The following is a 22,030-nucleotide window of genomic DNA, read 5'->3' on the forward strand; positions in this document are numbered from 1 at the left end:
CCCTTCGGTCTCTTTTATATCTTTCCCCTCTCACCCTAAACCTATGTCCTCTAGTTCTGGACTCCCCAACCCCAGGGAAAAGACTTTGCCTATTTATCCTATCCATGCTCCTCATGATTTTGTAAACGACTAGAAGGTCATCCTTTAGCCTCCGACGCTCCAGGGAAAACAGCCCCAGCCTATTCAGCCTTTCCCTGTAGCTCAGATCCTCCAACCCTGGCAACATCCTTGTAAATCTTTTCTGCCACTCATCTTAGTGTCATATCAAACTTTGACACACTACATGTGGACCATAACTCCAAATCATGTATGTAAATTGTGAATAATTGCAGTCCCAACACTGATCCGAGGCATACCACTATTTACTGATTACTAACCAGAAAAGCACTCATTTATCCCCACTCTTCATTTTCTGTTAGTCAACCAATCCTCTATCCATGTTAACATTTCAACTGTAACGCCATGCGTCTTTATCTTTTACAAAAGCCTCGTGTGCGGCACTTTCTCGAAGGCTTTTTGGAAATCTAGTTACACAACTACTGGGGCCCTGCTGAGCTCGATGTTCATAACTGCTTCACAGAATTCTGACTATACCTTTTAGCTTCAGCAAAATGTCCCCACTTTTATACTCCAAACCTTTTAGAAATATAGGTCAACAATTCACCTCCCTTCCCCTATTACCCGCTGACCTTGGATGGTTGCTTTTCCTAATTCATGGACAAAGACTCCCATATTTCCCCTATCCCAGTGTCTCCCCATTTAAATAATAATATTTAGCTCCTATATTCTTCCTGCCAAAGTCTGTAACCTCACATTTGCCCACATAACATTCCATCGTGCTCAGGTTATTGCTCACTCATTTGAACTGTTTATTTGACTGTGTCATCCTCACTGCTTGCTTTCTCAACTACTTTGTGTCATCTGCAAGCTGGGCTGTAGTACACTCACCTTTCTCATCAAAAATAATGTGGACCAGCATCTTTACCTATGGCACTCCACTGGTTACAGGTTGCCGTCCTGAAAATGTCCCCTGTATCCCAATTTCTATTAGTTAGCCAAATCACTATCTATTCCCAACATCACTCTGCAGTACTCAAATATGAGGGTGGGGGGAGGAAAGAAGCGAGTTCTCTTCTCCATCTATAATTCTGACTTGTTTCTTTCAATTCCCAAATCTCATTCCTGACTAAGAGCTCATGGTTGAAATGTCAACTCTCTTGCTCCTCAGATGATGCCTGAGCGCCAATGCTCTTGCAGCATTACACTTTTTGACTTGACTCTGACCACAGCCAGGTCCATCTGCAAACTCCACTCAAAAGCTATAATGATTTTCTCCCTCAGCAAAAATCAATTCTCAATTTACCAAAAGCAAGCTAATGCCTTTTAAATATCACAACCACATGTTAATGCGCAGAAGGCAGCCAAGTGGCTCAGCGTACCTGCACCAATTATTAAAAGGTGCATTCCAATTTCCTATCTACTGCTTTTCCACCAACTGCTCCCCCCATGCTCCTTGCACGTTAACTTTATCCAAATAATCAATGATCATTTGAATGCTCAGTTGAACCTGCCATTATCAGACTTCCAGACATTGCATTCCATAACGTCACATTCTTGTGAAGTGAACACGTTTTTCCTCATTTCACCCTTGCAGATCACTTGAAAATCTAAGCCTTCTTTCTCTTGCTTGTTTTGCAAGTGTGAACAATTTCTCCTTAGCTACTCTATGCAGCCCACTCATGATTCTGAAAATGTGTTTCAGATCTACTCAAACTTCAAAACAACAAATTGCTGAAAAAGCTCAGCAGGTTGTGAAGAAAAATCAGAGTTAACGTTTGGGTCCAGTGACTATTCCTCAGAACCCCTCTCTTAAACTTTCTTCTTTCCCAAGAAAATAGTCCTAACTTGTTCAGTCTGTCCACAAAGGTGAATTGTCTCATCACTGGAACCATTTTGGTGAACCATTTCTGCACTCACCCCATTGTGTTCACATCTTTCCCATCATGTGGTGTCCACAACTGTACACAATACTCCAGCTGTAGTCTAACAAGTGTCTTAAACAACTTCAACATTATTTGCTCTTGCACACTATACCCATCCAAATAAAAAAAAATTCTGTATTCTTTGTCTACTGTTCTCTCTACCTGTCCTACCACTTTCAATGATCTGTGCATATATACACCTAAGTCTTTTGGTTTTTATACACCCCTTTCAAATTGTATCCCTTATTTTATATTGTATTCCAATGTTTTTCCTACCAAAATGCACCACCTCAAGGTTGGCTCATTAAGGATTAAACCCCTGCATATACACAGACCAAAACACACATTCCATTAGTTCAACATCCCAAGTCCAAAATAACTGGCTGGATCACACTGCAATTGAAGCAAAATCCTGGAATTCATCCTCTTAGATGAACAGCTGATCAGGAAGGTGGCACACCACTCAGCTTCTCAAGAGCAATTAAGGATGGCAATAACTGCTTGTCTTGCCAGCAATTGTACAAATAAAACAAACTTCCAGGAATTTTGCAGCAAGTCTTTGAGATTTCAAAAAGAATACATTTACAGATTACTGCACTGCTTTGAAGTTCACAAGAAACCATGGCAGGGGAAACATGTTTTTGGGAAATATTCCGAGTTTCTTACTTGCCATGAAATGAAACATATTAGAACATAAGGGGATAGGAGCAGGTATAATCCATTTGACCCAAGGAGCCTGTCCTGCATTCAATATGATCATGGCTCACCATTGAGCTCAACATCCTAATCCTATCCTCCCTACATATCCCTCGATCCCTTCCCACGTTTTGATACATTAAGGACAAAAGAGTAACTAGGGAGAGAATAGGGCCCCTCAAAGATCAGCAAGACGTCCTTTGTGTGGAGCTGCAGAAAATTAAATGTATTAAAAATATTTAGCATCAGTATTTACTGGGGAAAAGGACATGGAAGATATAGAAAGTCAGGAAATAGATGGGCACATCTTGAAAATGGCCATATTACAGAGGAGGAAGTGCTAGATGTCTTGAAACGCATAACAGTGGATAAATCCTCAGGACCTGATCAGTACTCTAGGGTACTCTGTGGGAAGCTAGCGAAGTGATTGCTGGACCTCTTGCTGAGATAGTACCTGTACCATCGATAGTCACAGATGATGTGCCAGAAGTGATGCCACTGTTTAAGAAGAGTGGTAAGGATAAGCCAGGAACTATAGACCAGTGAGCCTGATGTCGGTGGTGGCCAAATTGTTGGAAGAAATAGGGAGGGACAGGATGTACCTGTATTTGGAAAGGCAAAGACGGATTAGCAATAGTCAACATGGCTTGTGCTTGGGAAATCATGTCTCTCAAACTTGATTGAGTTTTTTGAAGTAGTAACAAAGAGGATTAATGTGGGCATAGCGGGAGATGTGATCTATATGGACTTCAGTAAGGCGTTCGACAAGGTTCCCCATGGGAGACTGGTTAGCAAGGTTAGATCTCATGGAATACAGGGACAATAAGCTATTTGGATACAGATCTGGCTCAACGGTAGAAGACAGAGGGTGTTTTTCAGATTGGAAGCCTATGACCAGTGGAGTGCAACAAGGATTGGTGCTGGGTCCACTACTATTCACCATTTAGATAAATGATTTGGATGTGCACATAAGACGTATAGTTAGTAAGTTTGCAGAAGACACCAAAATTGGAGGTGTAATGGACAGCAAAGGAGGTTACCTCAGATGACAATGGGATTTTGATCAGATGGGCCAATGGACTGGGGAGTGGCAGATGGAGTTTTATTCAGATAAATGAGGTGTGCTGCATTTTGGGAAAGCAAATCTTAGTAGGACTTATACACTTAATGGTAAGGTCCTAGGGAGTGCTGCCAAACAGAGAGACCTTGGAGTGCAGGTTCATAGCTCCTTGAAAATGGAGTCACAGGTAGATAGGATAGTGAAAAGGCATTTGTATGCTTTTTTTTATTGGTCAGAGTATTGAGTACACAAGTTGGGAGGTCATGTTGCAACTATTCAGGACATCGGTTAGGCCACTGTTGGAATATTGCATGCAATTCTGGTCTCCTTCTTATCAGAAAGGTGTTGTGAAACTTGAAAGGTTACAGAAAAGATTTACAAGGATGTGGCCAGGGTTGGAGGATTTGAGCTATAGGAGAGGTTGAATAGGCTGGGGCTGTTTTCCCTGGAGCACAGGATGCTGAAGGACGACCTTATAGAGGTTTATAAAATCATAAGGGGCATGGATAGGGTAAATAGGCAAAGTCTTTTCCCTGGGGTGGGGGAATTCAGAATTGGGAGGCATAGGTTTAGGGTGTGAGGGGAAGATATAAAAGAGACCTAATGGGCAACTTTTTGACGCAGAGGGCGGTGCATGAGTCTTTTCCCTGGGGTGGGGGAATTCAGAATTGGGAGGCATAGGTTTAGGGTGAGAGGGGAAAGATATAAAAGAGACCTAATGGGCAACTTTTTGACGCAGAGGGCGGTGCATATGTGGAATGAGCTGCCAGAGGAAGTGGTGGAGGCTGGTACAATTGTAACATTTTAAAGGCATTTGGATGGGTATATGAATAGGAAGGGTTTGGAGGGAAATGGGCTAGGTGTCGGCAGTTGGGACTAAATTGGGTTGGGATATCTGGTTGGCATAGAGAGGTTGGACTGAAGGGTCTGTTTCCGTGCTGCACATCTCTATGACTCTAACCACTTTGTGGTAGTGCTTTTTACAGGGTCACCACTGAGTGAAATAAATTCTCATCTCCATCCTGAAAGGTTTACCAAATATGAGAGAATTCAATATGTTACAACAATTTCATCACATGCATTTAAAATGCACGCCTTTCGCAAAACAGTTGATCTTGAGGCAACAAGGACAGACCCCCACACCAATACTTATGGTGGCCTGATGAAGGTGTTTTTCAATCAATGGTAGGACACACGAATAAGGGCTACCTCCAACTGATAAGAGCAATATTGAATAGCATTATGAAAATTTGGTGGTTGCAATGTGCTGAAATACGTCATTCGAGAAAAACATAAAACAATGTTAAGGGGCAAACTGTAGCCATCCAAATGGTCACTGGGAACAGTCAAGTAGTTAAAAAAACTCTCCCAAAAGAGAAAGCCTTATGTCCTACAAACGCAAGAAATGGGTTGGGAACATTTTACTCTGTGCAAGAGAGTCAGGTGACTCAGTAGACCATAAGTATTTAAATTTAGTCCATCACATTCCTCAACACTAGCAATTATTATTTTAATAAGACTTCCTTAAATATACAGAGATATTCATGCAGCCATAATTTTAGAATAACCAATAGAAATAATCCGACAATCATATCAAACCTCCAGACAAGTCACACCCAATTTCCTCAAATACAGGAAACTAACTTCCATAAACTCCATTCACTGCAAATGACACTACTTCCCATTTAGGAAGAATGCTTTTCACTTGGAAGGAGTTTTTAACTGTACAACAAACAATTTGAAGCAGAGTAACGAGTTACATTTCTGTAATCATGGGAAATGTAGCCTTATCTATCATACCACATTGAACTAATCCTCTCACCACATTATCTCAACAAAAAACTCTTGTTTTCATGCAATATATTTGCAATTAATGAGGACTCCAAACAGAATTATAAATTGAAACAAACAATAAGGTCAGATGATCCTGAAAATAACTCGATGTCAAATTTACTTGAAGTTGTTGAGCAATGTCACTTCACAAATTTATTTCAATTTATTATTTGGAAGGAATCTGCCCAGTACCATGCAGGTTACTGAGTGACTGCCTGCGCAGCTTAAAGGGAACAGTGCTGTTGACTCATGATGGTCAACAGCTGCTGTGGTGGCAGTAATCCTCTGATCACTCACCACTGGTGTGAGAGTCAAGCGTGCCCCAAGCCAGCATATGAAAGTGCACTATTTGACTAAAGGGCCATCAGTACGGTGTAAAGCAAGCAAGTGTTTATCTGCAAGAGATGAACAGTGGTGGCACATCGAATGAAGTGGGCTTTCTACTCATTCAGGCATGAGCTACTCAGTAATATAACTCACCATTACTCGTGAATTCTAAGCAACTATACTAGCTTTAACCACACCTACAACAAGCTTTTTTTTGAATGCTACAATAATTGTTTTGGATGGATACTGCCTAACCAGCTCCTTTTCATGTTGCTGATCTTGCCTGAATACATTGAAGTTTTGAATATCAAGTTTCTAGTGTTCTCTTTCTTGAGTCAGTCACAATTATTGGCATGTTATAGTCACATGGCTACTTGTGCTTGTGCCTCACCAGCCTGATTTGATTTACAGGAGCACTCCATCTTCGTCATCTTCATATTTCCCACTGTCTGGTTCCAATTTCTTAACAATTCTTCAGTGTTATTCATTCCTCCCTCAACTGTTCACTTCATTCCTGTCTTGATCAGGTGCCAATTTCCTCCCAAACTAATTTCAACTCAACACCACAGCAATAATAAGATAGGGTATAGGAGCAGGAGCATGTTATTCAACCCTTTAAGCTTACTCTTCCACTCAGCTAGATCAGCGCAGATCAGGTTATGGTCTCAACTTCCCTTTCCTTTTTGCTCTTCCTGACCCTTGATTCCCTTGTCAATCAAAAATCTGCCCAAATGCGCTTTGAATAAATTCAATTATGTACAGCATGGAAACAGACCCTTCAGACCAACTCATCCATGCCAACCAGATATCCCAACCCAATCTCATCCCATTTGCCAGCACCTGGCCCATATGCCTCCAAACCCTTCCTATTCATATACCCATCCAAATGCCTCTTAAATGTTGCAATTGTACTCCACCACATCCTCTGGCAACTCATTCCATACACGCACCACCCTCTGCGTGAAAAAGGTGCCCCGTAGATCTCTTTTATATCTTTCCCCTCTCACCCTAAACCTATGCCCTCTAGTTCTGGACTCCCCCACCTCAGGGAAAAGACTTTGTCTATTTACCCTACCCATGCCCCTCATGATTTTATAAACCTCTGAGGTCACCCCTCAGCATCCAGAACTACAGTGAAAACAGCCCCAGCCTATTCAACCTCTTCCTATAGCTCAAATCCTCCAACCCTGGCAACATCCTTGTAAATCTTTCCTGAACCCTTTCAAGTTTCACAACATCCTTGCGATAAAGAGACCAGAACTGCACGTAATATTTCAAAAGCGGCCTAACCAACGTTCTGTACAGCCACAAAATGACCTCCCAACTCCTGTACTCAATACTCTGACCAATAAAAGAAAGCATGCCATACACCTTCTTCACTATCCTATCCACCTGCGACTCCACTTTCAAGGAGCCTTGAACCTGCATTCCAAGGTCTCTTTGTTCAGCAACACTCCCGAGGATCTTAGCATTAAGTGCATACGTCCTGCCAAAATTTGCTTTTCCAAAATGCAGCACCTCGCATTTATCTAAATTAAACTCCACCTGCCATCTCTCAGTCCATTGGCTCATCTGATCAAGAGCCCACTGTAATCGGAGGTAACCTTCTTTGCTGTCCACTACACCTCCAATTTTGGGGTCACCTGCCAACTTACAAACTGTACCTCCTATGTTCACATTCAAATCATTTATATAAATGACAACAAGTAGTGGACTCAGCACCGATCCTTGTGGCACTCCACTGGTCATGGGCTTCCAGTCTGAAAAACGATCCTCCACTACCACTCTGTCTTGTACCTTTGAGCCAGATCTGTATCCAAATGGTTACTTCTCTGTTTTCCATGAGATCTAACCTTGCTAACCAGTCTCCCACTGGGAACCTCATCAAATGCCTTATTGAAGTCCATATAGCTCACATGTACCGCTCTGCCCTCAATCCTCTTTGTTACTTCTTCAAAAAACTCAATCAAGTTTGAGAGACATGACTTTCCATACACAAAACCATGTTGACTATCCCTAATCAGCCCTTGCCTTTCCAAATACATGTACCATCCTGTCCCTCAGGATTCCCTCGAACAACTTGCCCATCACCGACATCAGGCCCACTGATCTATAGTTCCCTGGCTTGTCTTCACCACCCTTCTTATTTCATTGTTTTCTATCGAAGACAACTCCATATTAGCAAGCCTGAGAGGGAAAAAAAAATTACCACTTCCTCTTCCATCCTAAAAGAAAAATGCACGGAAACAAAATTTTAATACAGCAAGAGGCAGACATTCAGCTCATCATTCTTGCATCAGTTCTATTTGCTAGTGCCAATCCTATGCCTCTTCCCATAACTGTGCACACCATTTCTATTCAAATATTCATCAAATGCCCTTGAATTTCCCAACTGAACCAGCCTTCATCACATTTCCAGGCAACGCATTCCATACCCTAACAACTCTGCGTAAATAAGGTTTTGTATTCACATTATCCTTGCTTCCTTCGTATGCCACTCAAAACTTCTTACTCTTAAATGGCTCCCCACCCAGTTTGGGTCTCTCTGCTTAGAATCCATGCAGTCAAGTCCCCACAGAATTTTATATATTTAACTCTATGCATTGATACTGCTCCCAGTTCTGTTGAGGTGAAACCCTTAACAGGCTCTTCCAATCCCAATGCACAAGGAATCAGAGTTCTTCCCTCTTATCATTTCTCCAGCCATGTGCTATTATTACTCCCTGCACCACAAGTGTCAGTAATCATGAGTCACGATCTTTGAGGTGTCATTTATAAATTTCCTGAAACTCATGGAACTGTTTCCCACAAGCTGATATTCCAATGCACTCATATCAGTTAGCTAGATAGCTAGTTTGCAATGCAGAGTGACACAAACAATGTGGGTCTTATTCCCAAACTGGCTCAGGTTACCTTGAAGGACGCTCCTTTTCAATTCCTCCCCTTGCCTGAGGGTTCCTGGCTCTCACATTAAACCAGCAGTCATCTCTCTCTAATGAGAGGTAGCCTTTGGTCCCTTCCTCCAATGCCACTGGGTTCCACGTGGACCTTGACTTCTGGCTATTCTCCTGCTGCTGGTAAAACCATAAGACTACAAATAATAGGAGCAGCAGTGCACCATTTGCCTCCTTGAGCTTGCTCCGCCATTCAATAGGACCAAAGCTGATCTAAAATTACTCATGTTTATTTTCATAAGATTTGCCCATGATCCTTGATTCCCCTACTGATCAAGAATCTATTTCAGTCTTAAATACATACAGGGTCCATGCCCTCACAGCTGTGACAACCCAAAGACTCACCCTCAGGAGAAATTCTTCCTTACCTCAGTCTTAACTGGCACCCCTTTATTCTGAGACTTTGCCACTGGTCATAGACCCCACCACCAAGGATATATTTCCCTCCCCTCCCCTATCAGCATTCCGTAAAGGCCACTCCCTCCGTGACTCCCTCGTCAGATCCACACCCCCCACCAACCCAACCTCCACTCCCGGCACCCTCCCCTGCAACCGCAGGAGGTGCAAGACTCGCGCCCACCTAGGAACCCTCCAACCACAAGGGATGAACTCAGATTTCTCCAGTTTCCTCATTTCCCCTCCCCCCACCTTGCCTCAGTCAAATTCCTCGAACTCAGCACCGTCTTCCTAACCTACAATCTTCTTCCTGCCCTCTCCGCCCCCACCCCAGTCTGACCTATCACCCTCACCTTGACCTCTTTCCACCTATCGCATTTCCGACGTCCCTCCCCTAAGTCCCTCCTCCCTACCTTTTATCTTAGCCTGCTGAACACACTTTCCTCATTCATGAAGAAGGGCTTATGCCCGAAACGTCGATTCTCCTGTTCCATGGATGCTGCCTGACCTGCTGCGCTTTTCCAGCAACACATTTTCAGCACTGGTCATAGACTCTACTATGAGGGGAAATATTCTCCATGTTTAATCTATCAAGCCCCTTATGAACTCCATATGTTTTCAATTACCTCTCCCTCTTCTAAACTTGTGAGTACAGTCCCAACCTGTTTATCCTTTCTTCATTAGGCAATCCCTCCACACCAGGGATCATCCCAGATCATTCTCTGAACTCCCTCCAATGAAGCCATATCTGTCCTTAAATAAAGGGATCAAAATTGCTCAGTCATCCAGATTGGTCTCACCAGCATCCTGCACAGTTGCAGTCAGGCTTCTCTACTCTTAGACTCCAATCCCTTTGAAATAAAGGCCAACATTCCATTTGCCTTCCTGATTATCTGCTGTCCTTGTGTACTGGCTTTCTGTGTTTCATGTACAAGCCCTTTTGTGTTGCAACTTTCTGCAGCTTTTGTCCATTTTTGTTCTATTGTTCGCTCTACCAAATGAACAAGTTCACATTTTTCACATTATATTCCATTTGCCAACATTTTGCCCACTCACTTAATCCATCAATATCTCTAAAAGCTGCTGGTATCCTTCTTGCAACTTGCCAAAGTTCCAGACAAACAGATGGAAGGCTACAGTACTTTTGCTTCCTTCCTCTATAACATTAATATGCAGTGTAAACAGTTGAGGTTCCAGCACTCCACTAGTTACAATTCACCAAGCCAAAATAGAACACCGTATCTCCACCGTTTCCTGTCCATTAGCCAATTCTCTATCCATGCCAATCTACTATTCCAACTCCATGCGCTTTTATCTTATAACTTTACCTTTTGTGAGATAACTTAACAAACACCCCTGCAATACCCCTGGATGTCCTTTGCCAAGGCACCAGAGAGGAAACAAAATATAGGACTTACACTGAAGATTACAGAGCACAGACTGTCAAGGCCCTTCCAATGCCTTGTGTTTCACTGTTTCCCAGTGCAGTTATTTTCCCCACGATGCCAGAGATCTATACCAAGTTGACAGTACCCTTACTGGTATTCAGTGCCAAAAACTGATTTGAAAGTATCATACTTTGAGAATCTGACAATTCCTGCTTCCTCATACCCTGGTGGACAGCCAGAAATTCACTATCCTCCTGTCTCTGCACATCTACACACCTCGAAAATTCTCAGCCACAGCTCTGCAATACCTGGGGAGCAGTTAAACACTAAGATTTAGCTTGAGCAATTACAGTAGGGCTGGTCAATAAAAATTGATGATTTGCCACATATGGCTATGATGGCATTGTTTCAGCCACATGAATTAATTTTGGTCAAGTACTTCATTATACCTTCACATAAGCAAATATCAGAGTATCACACAATTGTTACAGTACAAAAGGTGGCCATTTGGCCCATCATGCTTGCACCATTTCTACTGCTATCCAATTCTTCCGAGAATGCCTCAACTAAACCGACTTCCACACATTTCCAGGCACTGCATTCCAAACCATAACTATTCAAAGTGAACAAACATTTCCTCACATCACCCTTGTTTGGACTGCACATCACTTTAAATCTATGTCTGCTCATTCTTCTTTAATGAACGGCAACAGCTTCTCCATATCTACTCTTTCCAGCCCACTTAATTTTGGAAGCCTCGATCAAAAAATTGCTCATCCTTACTCACTCCAAGAACAGTTCCAACTTCCTCAGTCTCTCCTGAATTATTATTTAAATGTCTGTATATTTAAATCCATGCTCCACCACACAAACTGGGTAAAACCAAGTTTTTTTAAAAAATGTATTGCATACACAAATTTTCATTTCACTGATTTAACAAGCGTGAAGAAAGGTTATACGCCACATTGCATATGTAAATGTGAACATGTATGGCACGACCACATATCCAACCACAATTTCCAAAGCTCATTTTTGACTTCAAACCAGAAATGCAATGAGCTATAGACAGATTCCTAATAAGCCACATGGCTGACATATTTGATAGCACTGAACTCGATGCAGCCCTTTGCCAGCTTTGCATGTAAACTGATTATGAAAACCATTGGTAATTTAGTGCTGGCGGATAATATGATTCAGGGTAATTTGGTGGTAGAAAAATGTCAATTAATATCTAAGAGCACTGCTGGATATAAAATGAAAAAAAAAGACTGGATACACATGCATGCATGGTTATCCAGGACATCAAGTATGCGAGTTTCCAAATGGCATATAAATTGCAGGCAATGGATCTTATCCATCTCATCTTTATACTAGAATAACTCCACTTCGCACAACTGAAATAGCTCAGTTGGGAATATATTAGACTGAAGATCTAGAAGTCTCTGGTTCAATCCCAGGTTTCAGTAGTAAACTGATTCAGTTTCTCAGGTCTTGTGACACAGTGGCTATGGCCCTACTCATCAGGCATGAACCCAGATTTTCAGGCTCAGTCCCAGTAGAGTGTAATAACTCTAAACAGATTAAATAAAACAACACAGACAATATAACTTCATTGTTAAACTACCACAGACGTGTTTGTATACATCAGTTTCGTTTTCCTTACTGTTACTCGCATATGCCAGTTCTTATTGAACAAAGTCTGCATCTCTTCAGTATCACCCAAAGTTATCCCCCTCAACCTAATTCAAGTAGTAAAGGGTATAAGGGCATTCGGTCCATCTGATCTGTACTAGGGAGAGTCTGGTTAGTCCCAGCCCGCCCACTTCTTTCTCAGACCCCGAAAACGTTTTCTCTTTCAAGAATTTATTTTGTTCTGAATCTGTTTCAACCACCCTATCAGACAATACATCGTTAATCACTTGTTGGATTCAATGTCTTTCACGGACAGCACTGGAGCTGGTTCTTTTCCCAATTCTAACAATCAACGTATTTACTATTGCCCCTTAACTAAAACTTCCAAGCATTTCTTCGCCCCTTTGCACGGAATTCTGGTTTCTACTGAGAGGCAAATTTCCAACTATTGCAGTTGCACATTTCTGAAAGTCACTGCGTTCGAAACGTTAACTGTTGTCTCTCCACATATACTGCTATAGTTTCTCCAGCAACTTCCCCACCTCCCATACCCCAAACGAAACATCTTGGGAGCACAACCTGACTAATAATGAGTGCTCGGCTTTCCGAGGTTAGAAAAGTTTCCCGATATTGCTAAGAGCCAGGAAGTAACGATTACCTGTTTAACTTCACCCACTGAAATAAATCTCTTTACGAAACTGCACTATAAAGGAGACCTCCAGCCACATTCGGGGGAGGAATTATGTTATTAAAAGAAACAAATAGTAACAAACGTGTTTACTTTGGTTAATACGGGCACAATTGTGAACGTTGCTGTAGTACATTAGGTGCCACGGTCATGGACCTCGGAAAAACAATTTCAAGGCAAGCTATGTAGAAGTCTCATTTCTGCCATGGAACTTGAGGAGCGAAGCAATGTCGCAACAGCCCGTGTGTCAAGGCGTTACATCGGGAGAACAAATCCTGTACGAATTGCGTGCAAAAAGACAAAGAAAAAAAAAGGACGGTGGGATTAATTGACGGACCAGCCGCTAATCACGAAACTTGTGGTTGATGAGGCGGCCCTGGGTGGAAGTTAGAGACAGCAAAACCCTCCAGAATTTAGTTCCCTTCCTATGCAAGACACAGACACAGACACATAACGAAAGCTAGATTCTCAGAAATACAAACCGTCGCCCGTTCTGATCCCACGCATTTGTTCTTCTCAAAGTAGGTTTCCAAGGTTTAAGACCAAATCGTTCGCTCGGTAATGCCGATGTGAAAGGAGTCTAGCACTAACACCCTAGCTCCTTTTGCGAGAAGTTCTGTTCAAACGGAACACTGCGAAGCCATCTGCTGGATCTTTAAACTGCCCTCCCCCACTGGCGCCCCGCCTTGGTAAACACAAGCAGATGGGAATTGGAAACAAGAAACTTCACCATTTGTCCCATTCCGTTGAACCAAATCAGAACGATTATAGCAAAACACGTGCCGGTAATTTTTTTTTGGAATAACCTGACTCTCAATTTCGTTCTTCTAAGTTGCCGGTAAATTGAGGGAGCGGACATATTCGGGGGCATTGAGGAGAAAGGGATTACGTTTCAAATCTGCTCGTGTACAATCGTGGGCGAAAATCAAGACAGATTTTTAAACAACTAGATCTACATTTAATTTGATTCCCCACTCGATGAAGTTTTGATGTGTTTCAATAATTAAACTGCTCATCATTAAGATATTTGTAGTCCTGAACTGCTACTCCAGTTCCGTTCTGCAGAAGGCTCAATGAACCCGAAATGTTTCTCTCTCCACAGATGCTGCCAGCTCTGCTGAGTCTCTCCAGCAATCTCTCTTTTTGGTTTCACATCTTCAGGATCCACAGTTTATGTTATTACAGAATGCCCATCTTACACGACATGGGAACTCCAAACTGCTTCTTGTGTCCTGAATAACTATTTCTGCAGGAAATGATTTGCTCCCTCTGCAGTTTGAGAGTATGGAGGTAGAGGGAATGGGTGACCATGAGACAGTCAAGGAGAAACAAGGAATTGCTCCTACTTAACAATCATTATTCAGTACCGACGATCGGCAAGAGTGTTGATTCAGAGTTCACCCAGAACCAGAATCTACCAGCAAGTAATAAGTTTACTAGATTCTATGCCTTTCAACTCTATATCTTGCGATCAATGTAATTTTTTTTCCATGCAGTACGTCTCTATGGCAATTTTGAAAAGCCTTATTAGGTCTGCCTTAGTCTATCTCTTCAAAGAAAATAACTCTACCCTTTCCAATCTATCTTGCAAACTGAAGTTTCTTATCCCTGGATCTATTCCATTGAATCTTTTCTGCATATTTCACATGCCTCCAAGATCATTTCCTCTATACCGTCAGAGACAAGTTCAACGAATCTCCTTTTTCTTGGACTGTATGTTCTTATTAATAAAGGGACCTAAGGGCTCCCTTTATTAATAAGGAAGTTGCCTAGTCTAGAGGAAGGTCTAATGAGGAAAGGCTGAGAGACTTGGATCTGTTCTCATTGGAAAGAAGGCAGCTGAGAGGGGATTTGATAGAGACATACAAGATAATCAGAGGATTAAATAGGGTAGACAGTGAAAGTCTTTTTCCTAGGATGATGATGTCAGCTTGTACGAGGGGACATAACTACAAATTGAGGGGTGATAGATTTAAGACAGACATCAGAGGCAGGTTCTTTACTCAGAGTGGTACGGGCGTGGAATGCACTACCTGCCAATACAGTTAACTCAGCTACATTAGGGAGATTTAAACAATCCTTGCATCAGCACATGGATGATGATGGGGACAAGCTGAGAATAGTTCACAGGTCGGCGCAACATTGAGGGCTGAAGGGCCTGTTCTGCGCAGTATTGTTCTATGTTTTAAGACAATCCCATCCTTTCTGTTCATCTGCCAGTCATTTCAATAGTGGATCGTTGGATAATTAGTTCACAGCTTAGATCCTCCTTGCAGCCATGTCTCTGTGAAACCCACAACATTGTACCTGCCAATTTCAATCTGCGCTACAAATGCACTTTACCTTGTTTCATATACTGCCTGTATTTAAGTACAACCCCCTCAGTCCTGCCACTTGGAGACAGTAGGGACTGCAGGTGCTAGAAGCCAGAGTCAGTAGATGTGAAGCTGGAAAAGTACAGCAGGTCAGACAGCGTCTGAGGAGCAAGAAAGTCCACTTTTCGGGCTGAACTCCTTCGTGGGACTGGGGAGAGAGAGGGGAGCCCGGAATAAATGGTGGGTGGCGTGGGGAGAGAAGCTGACAGAAGGTTAGTGAGATAGTGATAAGTGGATGCAGGTCGGGGCTTATTGTGATCTGTCAGTGGAAAGGGTCGTTTCAGGGCGGAGGGCAGGGCAGAGCATAGTTGGCAGTGTTGCAGTGGGAGAGAGAAGACTCACTGAGCTCTCTTCAGAGGGAGGGGGTAAACTTCAAGGTGGACATCCTTAAGAGAGACTTCGCAATGTTGGTTTTCAGTGACTTGGAGACAGTCAGGGTTGCAGATGCTGGAAGCCAGAGTCAATAGATGTGAAGCTGGCAATGCACAGCAGGTAACTGTCCCCACCCCCATCTCACAGCTGTCCCCTTGTTTGCTGTGCCTGAAGTAAGGTTCCTGGGCCTTTCCAATCTCTCTGTCCCATCTCGTGTTCAGGAAGCTTTAATAATCTCTGTTGAAGCTTAACTTTTTTCATAATTTTCCATGAAAGTGGACCCACCCACCTGACACTTCAGTTTAAAGTCATGAATTAGAATGATTTTGCAAATCAATAATTGTATTATCCTAGCCTACCCACCTTTCAGTGTCTTGCACACTGCAACTGTATAAAAGTGATATACTCCAATTTGTAAAATAGATTATTTCATTACTTCCACCTTCATAAGCTGCTATATCCGACAGGATTTGCATCAAACCACTCACTTATCTGTCAGCATTGTCATCTTAATGGATTAATGACAAAAGTAATTAGCATTTTCATGTGCATTACTAAACCAAAATAAAGGCAGTCAATATGATTCAACAACGTCTTTAAAACGTGTGGTGGAATGGACATAAGGCAGTAGCCCAAATCAACATTCATTGGACAATCAATTTAACTCCTGTGGCTCAATACTCCGCTAAACAACAAACACGGCTCTCTTGAGTTACCAAGAGTTTGCTTGCTGGGTTCATTCAAAGCTTCTTGCGAGAGACAGGATCTCAAATTGCCATTCAGACTAACAAAGTACCTTTATGCCAGTCAGCAGTGCCTCCTCGTAATTGTGCACACCATTGCCTTAAAAATGCATTGATCAACACATCCCTCGAAATAAACAGGAGGTTCAGCAGCAAGGCAAGTTAAGCTTTATAACAAAACTTCATCCAGGCTCACATGAACTCTTTCCCTGACCCTCATTAAGTTCAAATGCGCAAGAACTCTTGTCCACATTCACTCTGACATTAGACTCATTAAATTCAAGTGTGGAAACTAAATAGCCACTAAAATAGTGGAAAGGCAGAAAAAGAACATGAAGATAAACAGGTAAAAATAATGCATGCTGAAACCACACTGACATTAACAACTGAACTCAGAACTAAATCAAACTTCACCAATTTAAGCTCATGATTGTTTTTAAATAAACACTTTACTGCCTAACACAGCATGACTCCAACTTAACCATATTTATAACAGACTTCAAAAACACCTATTAAAAAGATGCACTCAATCGTGAACGAATTCAAACCGTCAGCACAAAGAAGGAGTTACATACAAGACCAAAGGAACAATACCAAGAATCAGTATAAGATGATCATACACAGGGTGACAAGTTCCATAGTTAACTCAACCAGATAAACAATGACTGAAATCGCCAGCTATACAGCACAATAAATTGCTTTTAGACATTGCGGAAAATGTGTTGCTGGAAAAGCGCAGCAGGTCAGGCAGCATCCAGGAACCAGATAAACAATGACTGAAATCGCCAGCTATACAGCACAATAAATTGCTTTTAGACATTGCGGAAAATGTGTTGCTGAAAAAGCGCAGGTCAGGCAGCATCCAGGGAACAGGAGAATCGACGTTTCGGGCATAAGCCCTTCTTCAGGAATGAGGAAAGGTTGCTTCAGAGAACACCTCTGGGACACCCGGACCAACCAACCCAACCACCCTGTGGCTCAACACTTCAACTCCCCCTCCCACTCCACCAAGAATACGCCCCTCCCCCAAGTGGGAGGGGCGTCCCCTCCCCTCCCACCTTAGCCTGGTGGACAACCTTTCCTCAGTCCTGAAGAAGGGCTTATGCCCGAAACGTCGATTCTCCTGTTCCCTGGATGCTGCCTGACCTGCTGCGCTTTTCCAGCAACACATTTTCAGCTCTGATCTCCAGCATCTGCAGACCTCACTTTCTCCTTTTAGACATTGCGGACAGGCAAGGCCAACATTTATCACCCACCCAAATTGCTCTTACCGACCAAACAAAACCTCCGAAGATATATTAAGATAGACTAGAATCAAACTTTTGCTTCTTTTGTGAGGTAAGTGTAAGCCGTAGCATTCCAGATACAATTTGATTAGTCACGATTCGATATTAAGCAAAACATACTTGATTTTTACCTCCAGTTAAAGTGCACACAAAATAAAAATGAAAGAGTTACAGTTAAGCTAATTCTATCAAAATGCTTAATAAAATAAAGAAGCATTAACTGTTCTAATATAGTAATACCCCAGAAAAATTCATGGCAAAGGCAATTTCAGTAAAAGAGACAGTATCACATGCAATTCTAGCAGCAGGGAGAGAACCTTACATTGTAGTTGTAAAGAGAGAGGAAGTAGAGCATCCACATCCATCTTCAAGACCCCAGCAACTGCAGAAAGCTAAAACTAAAAATGCTATTTCTGAGAGAGTTTGGCCCCACTCATTCAGGCCTGTTTCAATTGTTCCAACTTAAATAGTTCCTCGGGCAACTGTGTGTGGAGATTGCACATTCTCCCCAAGCCTGCGTGGGTTTTCTCTGGGTGTTCCAGTTTCATCTCACAATCCAAAAGATGTGCAGGGAGGTGAATTGGCCATGCGAGATTGCCCACACTGGATGTAGGTTTGCTCACTGAGCTGGGAGGTTCATTTTCAGACGTTTCGTCACCATACTTGGTAACATCTTCAGTGAGCCTCCGAATGAAGCACTGGTGGTGGAGCCCACTTTCTATGTGATGTTCCTCGTGTTGGTGATATCATTTCCTGCAGTGACATTTCATATGATGATGTCAATTCCCGTTCTTTTTCTCACGGGGTGGTAAATGGGATCCAAGTTAATGTCTTTGTTGATAGAGCTCCGGTTGGAATGCACTGCTTCTAGGAATTCTCGTGCGTGTCTCTATTTGGCTTGTCCTCGGATGGATGTGTTGTCCCAGTCAAAGTGGTGTCCTTCCACATCCGTATGTAAGGATACTAGTAAGAGTAGGCCATGATGTTTTGTGGCTAGTTGATGTTCATGTATCCTGGTGGCTCGTTTTCTGCCTGTTGTCCTATGTAGTGTTTGTTACAGTTCTTGCAAGGTATTTTGACATTAGTTTTGCTTATTGTCTGTATAAGGTCTTTCAAGTTCATTAGCTGCTGTTTTAGTGTGTCAGTGAGTTTATGGGCTACCATGATGCTAAGGGGTCTGAGTAGTCTGGCAGTCATTTCAGAGATGTCTTTGATGTAGGGGAGAGTGGCTAGGGTTTCTGGACAGTGTTTTGTCTGCTTGATGGGTTTGTTGCTGAAAAATCAGTGGACTGTGTTCATTGGGTACCAGTTCTTTTTGAATACACTCCTTCCACTCCACCCAAGAATTCCTGAAGACTGTCAAAGACACCAAGAAGAGTATGAAGTAATGGTCTTCTTTGATGTAACAGCCCTGTTCACATCCATCAACATCAACCTGGCCAACGAAACACTTGACTACATTATTAGAAGAACCAATGACACATACACCAAACACCATCAATTTCATCAACAAGGATAGTATTGTCAAGCTAGTGGACCTATGCCTTACCACATACCACCTTCAACAACAAAACCTATAGACAAACCAACATAACACCTATGGGACCGCCAATATCATGGCAGAGGCAGTAATGTCGAGACTCGAACAAACAGCTCTGCCAACCATCCAACCCAAACTTTGGGTTTGCTATGTGGATGACACCTTTGTCATCATTAAACAGACCAAATTAGGGGAAACCTTCAAGACCATAATAATACCTTTACTGGCATAAAATTTACTAAACAGGAGGAAAACAACAAACTGCCATTCCTAGATGTTGCAGTAGAGCAAACAGCCAATGGGAACTTCAAACCAGCTTCGACTGGAAAACAACAGATACGGACCAAATATTGAACTACAGAAGCAATCATCCCAACATCCACAAACAAAGCTGCGTTAGAACAATATTTCAATGAGCCACCACACACTGCAACACAGAGGAACTACACAGAGCAGAGGACAATCACCTATTGTGTATTTAAAAAAGAACAGGTACCCAATGAACACAGTCCACCAATTTCTCAGCAACAAACCCAAAAGAGCAGACAAAACACGTCCAGAAACCCTAGCCACTCTCCCCGATCAAAGTCATCTTGGAAATGACTGCCAGACTACTCAGACCCCTTAGCATCATGGTAGCCCACAAACCCACCAACACACTAAAACAGCAGCTAATGAACTTGAACGACCCTGTACAGACAGACAAGCAAAACTAATGTCATTTACAAAGTACCTTGCAAGGACTGTAACAAACACTACTTTGGACAAACAGACAGAAAATTAGCCATCAGGATACATGAACATCAACTAGCCACAAAATGACATGGCCTACTCTCACTAGTATCCTTACATACGGAGGAAGGACACCACTCTGGGACAACACATCCATCTTAGGACAAGTCAAATAGAGACACGCACGAGAATTCCTCGAAGCAGTGCATTCCAACCGGAGCTCTATCAACAAAGACATTAGCTTGGATCCCATTTACCACCCCATGAGAAATAAAACAGGAAATGAAATCATCATATGAAATGGTGTCACCACAGGAAATGACATCATCAACTACAGGAAACTCAAACATACAATAGAAAGTGGGCTATACCACCAGTACTTCATTCAGAGGTTCACTGAAGATGTTACCTAGAATGGTGACGAAACATCTGAAAATGAACCTTCCAGCTCAGCAATCAAACCTACAACCAGAACCTCAACCTGACCTACAAATCTTCTCAAAACTCACTATTGCCCATACTGTTCAGGGAGGTAAGGTGCACGAGTCAGGAGTAAATATAGGATAATAGGGTAGAGGAATGGATCTGGGTGGTTTACTATTTGGAGAGGAGAAAGTGAGGACTGCAGATGCTGGAGATCAGAGCTGAAAAATGTGTTGCTGGAAAAGCACAGCAGGTCAGGCAGCATCCAAGGAGCAGGAGAATCGATGTTTCGGGCATAAGCCAAACCATTTCCTCAAGAAGGGCTTATACCCGAAACATCGATTCTCCTGCTCCTTGGATGCTGCCTGACCCACTGCGCGTTTCCAGCGACACATTTTTCAGTTACTATTCGGAGAGTCATTGTGGACTTGTTGAGCCAAAGGGCCTGTTACCACACTTTGGGATTCTAAGATTTCTTGGATTTAAAAATAATCCCCAAGACCTCAAGCTATTTACTCTATTGGCTTCGAACAGAGAGCTCGGTGCTTCTGTCTCAATGTTTCTTCACAAAATAGAACAGGACAAAATACACCTCTTAAAGCCATAATACTGTCAGAGATAGTGGTGAGCCACACTTCTGAGCCTCAGACACCCGTGTTATGGGAGCATTCCCACACTGTTGCCAGATAGAAAGTTCCAGAATTTCATGCCAGTAACAATGAAGCAGAATTATTTCCAAATCAGAAACGTACATAGTTCAAGGATTAGGCTTTTGTGGCAAAGTGATTACATTCTTACCTTTGAGCCAGAAGGCTTGCGCTCAAGTCCCACCTCTAAACAGGTTGATCAGAAATATTTGATGGGGCTCATGTAAAAATGTGGCTATGTCCCTTTCTCTGGACCAGAAGCCTGATGTCCAAGTCCCACCTGCTCCACTTTGTGACATAGTATGTCTCAACAATTTGATTACAAAAATCAATGACAGATATGGAACTGGCAGTGTTCCAATCACTGCACAAAGTAATGGCTGCTCATTGCTCTAGGAGTAGACATTTTCTTTGTTATACATGTTAGCACCAACACAATGCATGCATAAAATGAGATTTCAAAGTGTAGATCAAACAATAAAACAAATGGCACATGACAGTGGACATGGCAGGTATTGCTCCCACCTGGTCCATTACATTTCATACATCTGTTGCACAAGACTGGGAACAAAACACACACATAGTAACTAACTTTGTAACTACTGATTGGCCATGGATAATTTGAAGTGTTCTGGTACAGGTCAACCCCACCTGCTCACATGAGGAAGCTATCAAGAGAATAAAAGTGGCTAATCAATTCGCTTCTTATATTTTTGCTATTACCAGCCATATTTGAAGTACAAGGTAAAAACAATGACTGCAGATGCTGGAAACCAGATTCTGGATCAATGGTGCTGGAAGAGCACAGCAATTCAGGCATCGAGGAGCTTCAGCAAAATCGACGTTTCGGGCAAAAGCCCTTCATCAGGAATAAAGGCAGAGAGCCTGAAGCATGGAGAGATAAGCTAGAGGAGGGTGGGGGTGGGGAGAGAGTAGCACAGAGTACAATGGGTGAG

The 22,030-nt window shown here is 42.5% G+C and overlaps 1 protein-coding gene across 3 annotated transcripts in view; it reads right to left on the bottom strand.

Moving 5' to 3' along the window:
- Positions 1-22,030, bottom strand: part of lifra (LIF receptor subunit alpha a) — a 196,619-nt gene that overhangs the window by 95,262 nt on the left and 79,327 nt on the right. The window contains exon 1 of one of the 3 annotated variants that reach the window (XM_043703131.1): positions 13,439-13,646. The exons of 1 other annotated variant lie outside the window; for it this stretch is intronic. In XM_043703131.1, the coding sequence (XP_043559066.1) occupies positions 13,439-13,463 (25 nt within the window). In that variant the 5' untranslated portion in view covers positions 13,464-13,646. Of the gene's footprint in view, positions 1-13,438; positions 13,647-22,030 lie in introns of those variants that run through there. One more of the 3 variants, XM_043703105.1, reaches the window with a different exon arrangement.

This window comes from Chiloscyllium plagiosum, chromosome 2, assembly GCF_004010195.1.
Source record: "Chiloscyllium plagiosum isolate BGI_BamShark_2017 chromosome 2, ASM401019v2, whole genome shotgun sequence".
NCBI lineage: Eukaryota > Metazoa > Chordata > Chondrichthyes > Orectolobiformes > Hemiscylliidae > Chiloscyllium > Chiloscyllium plagiosum.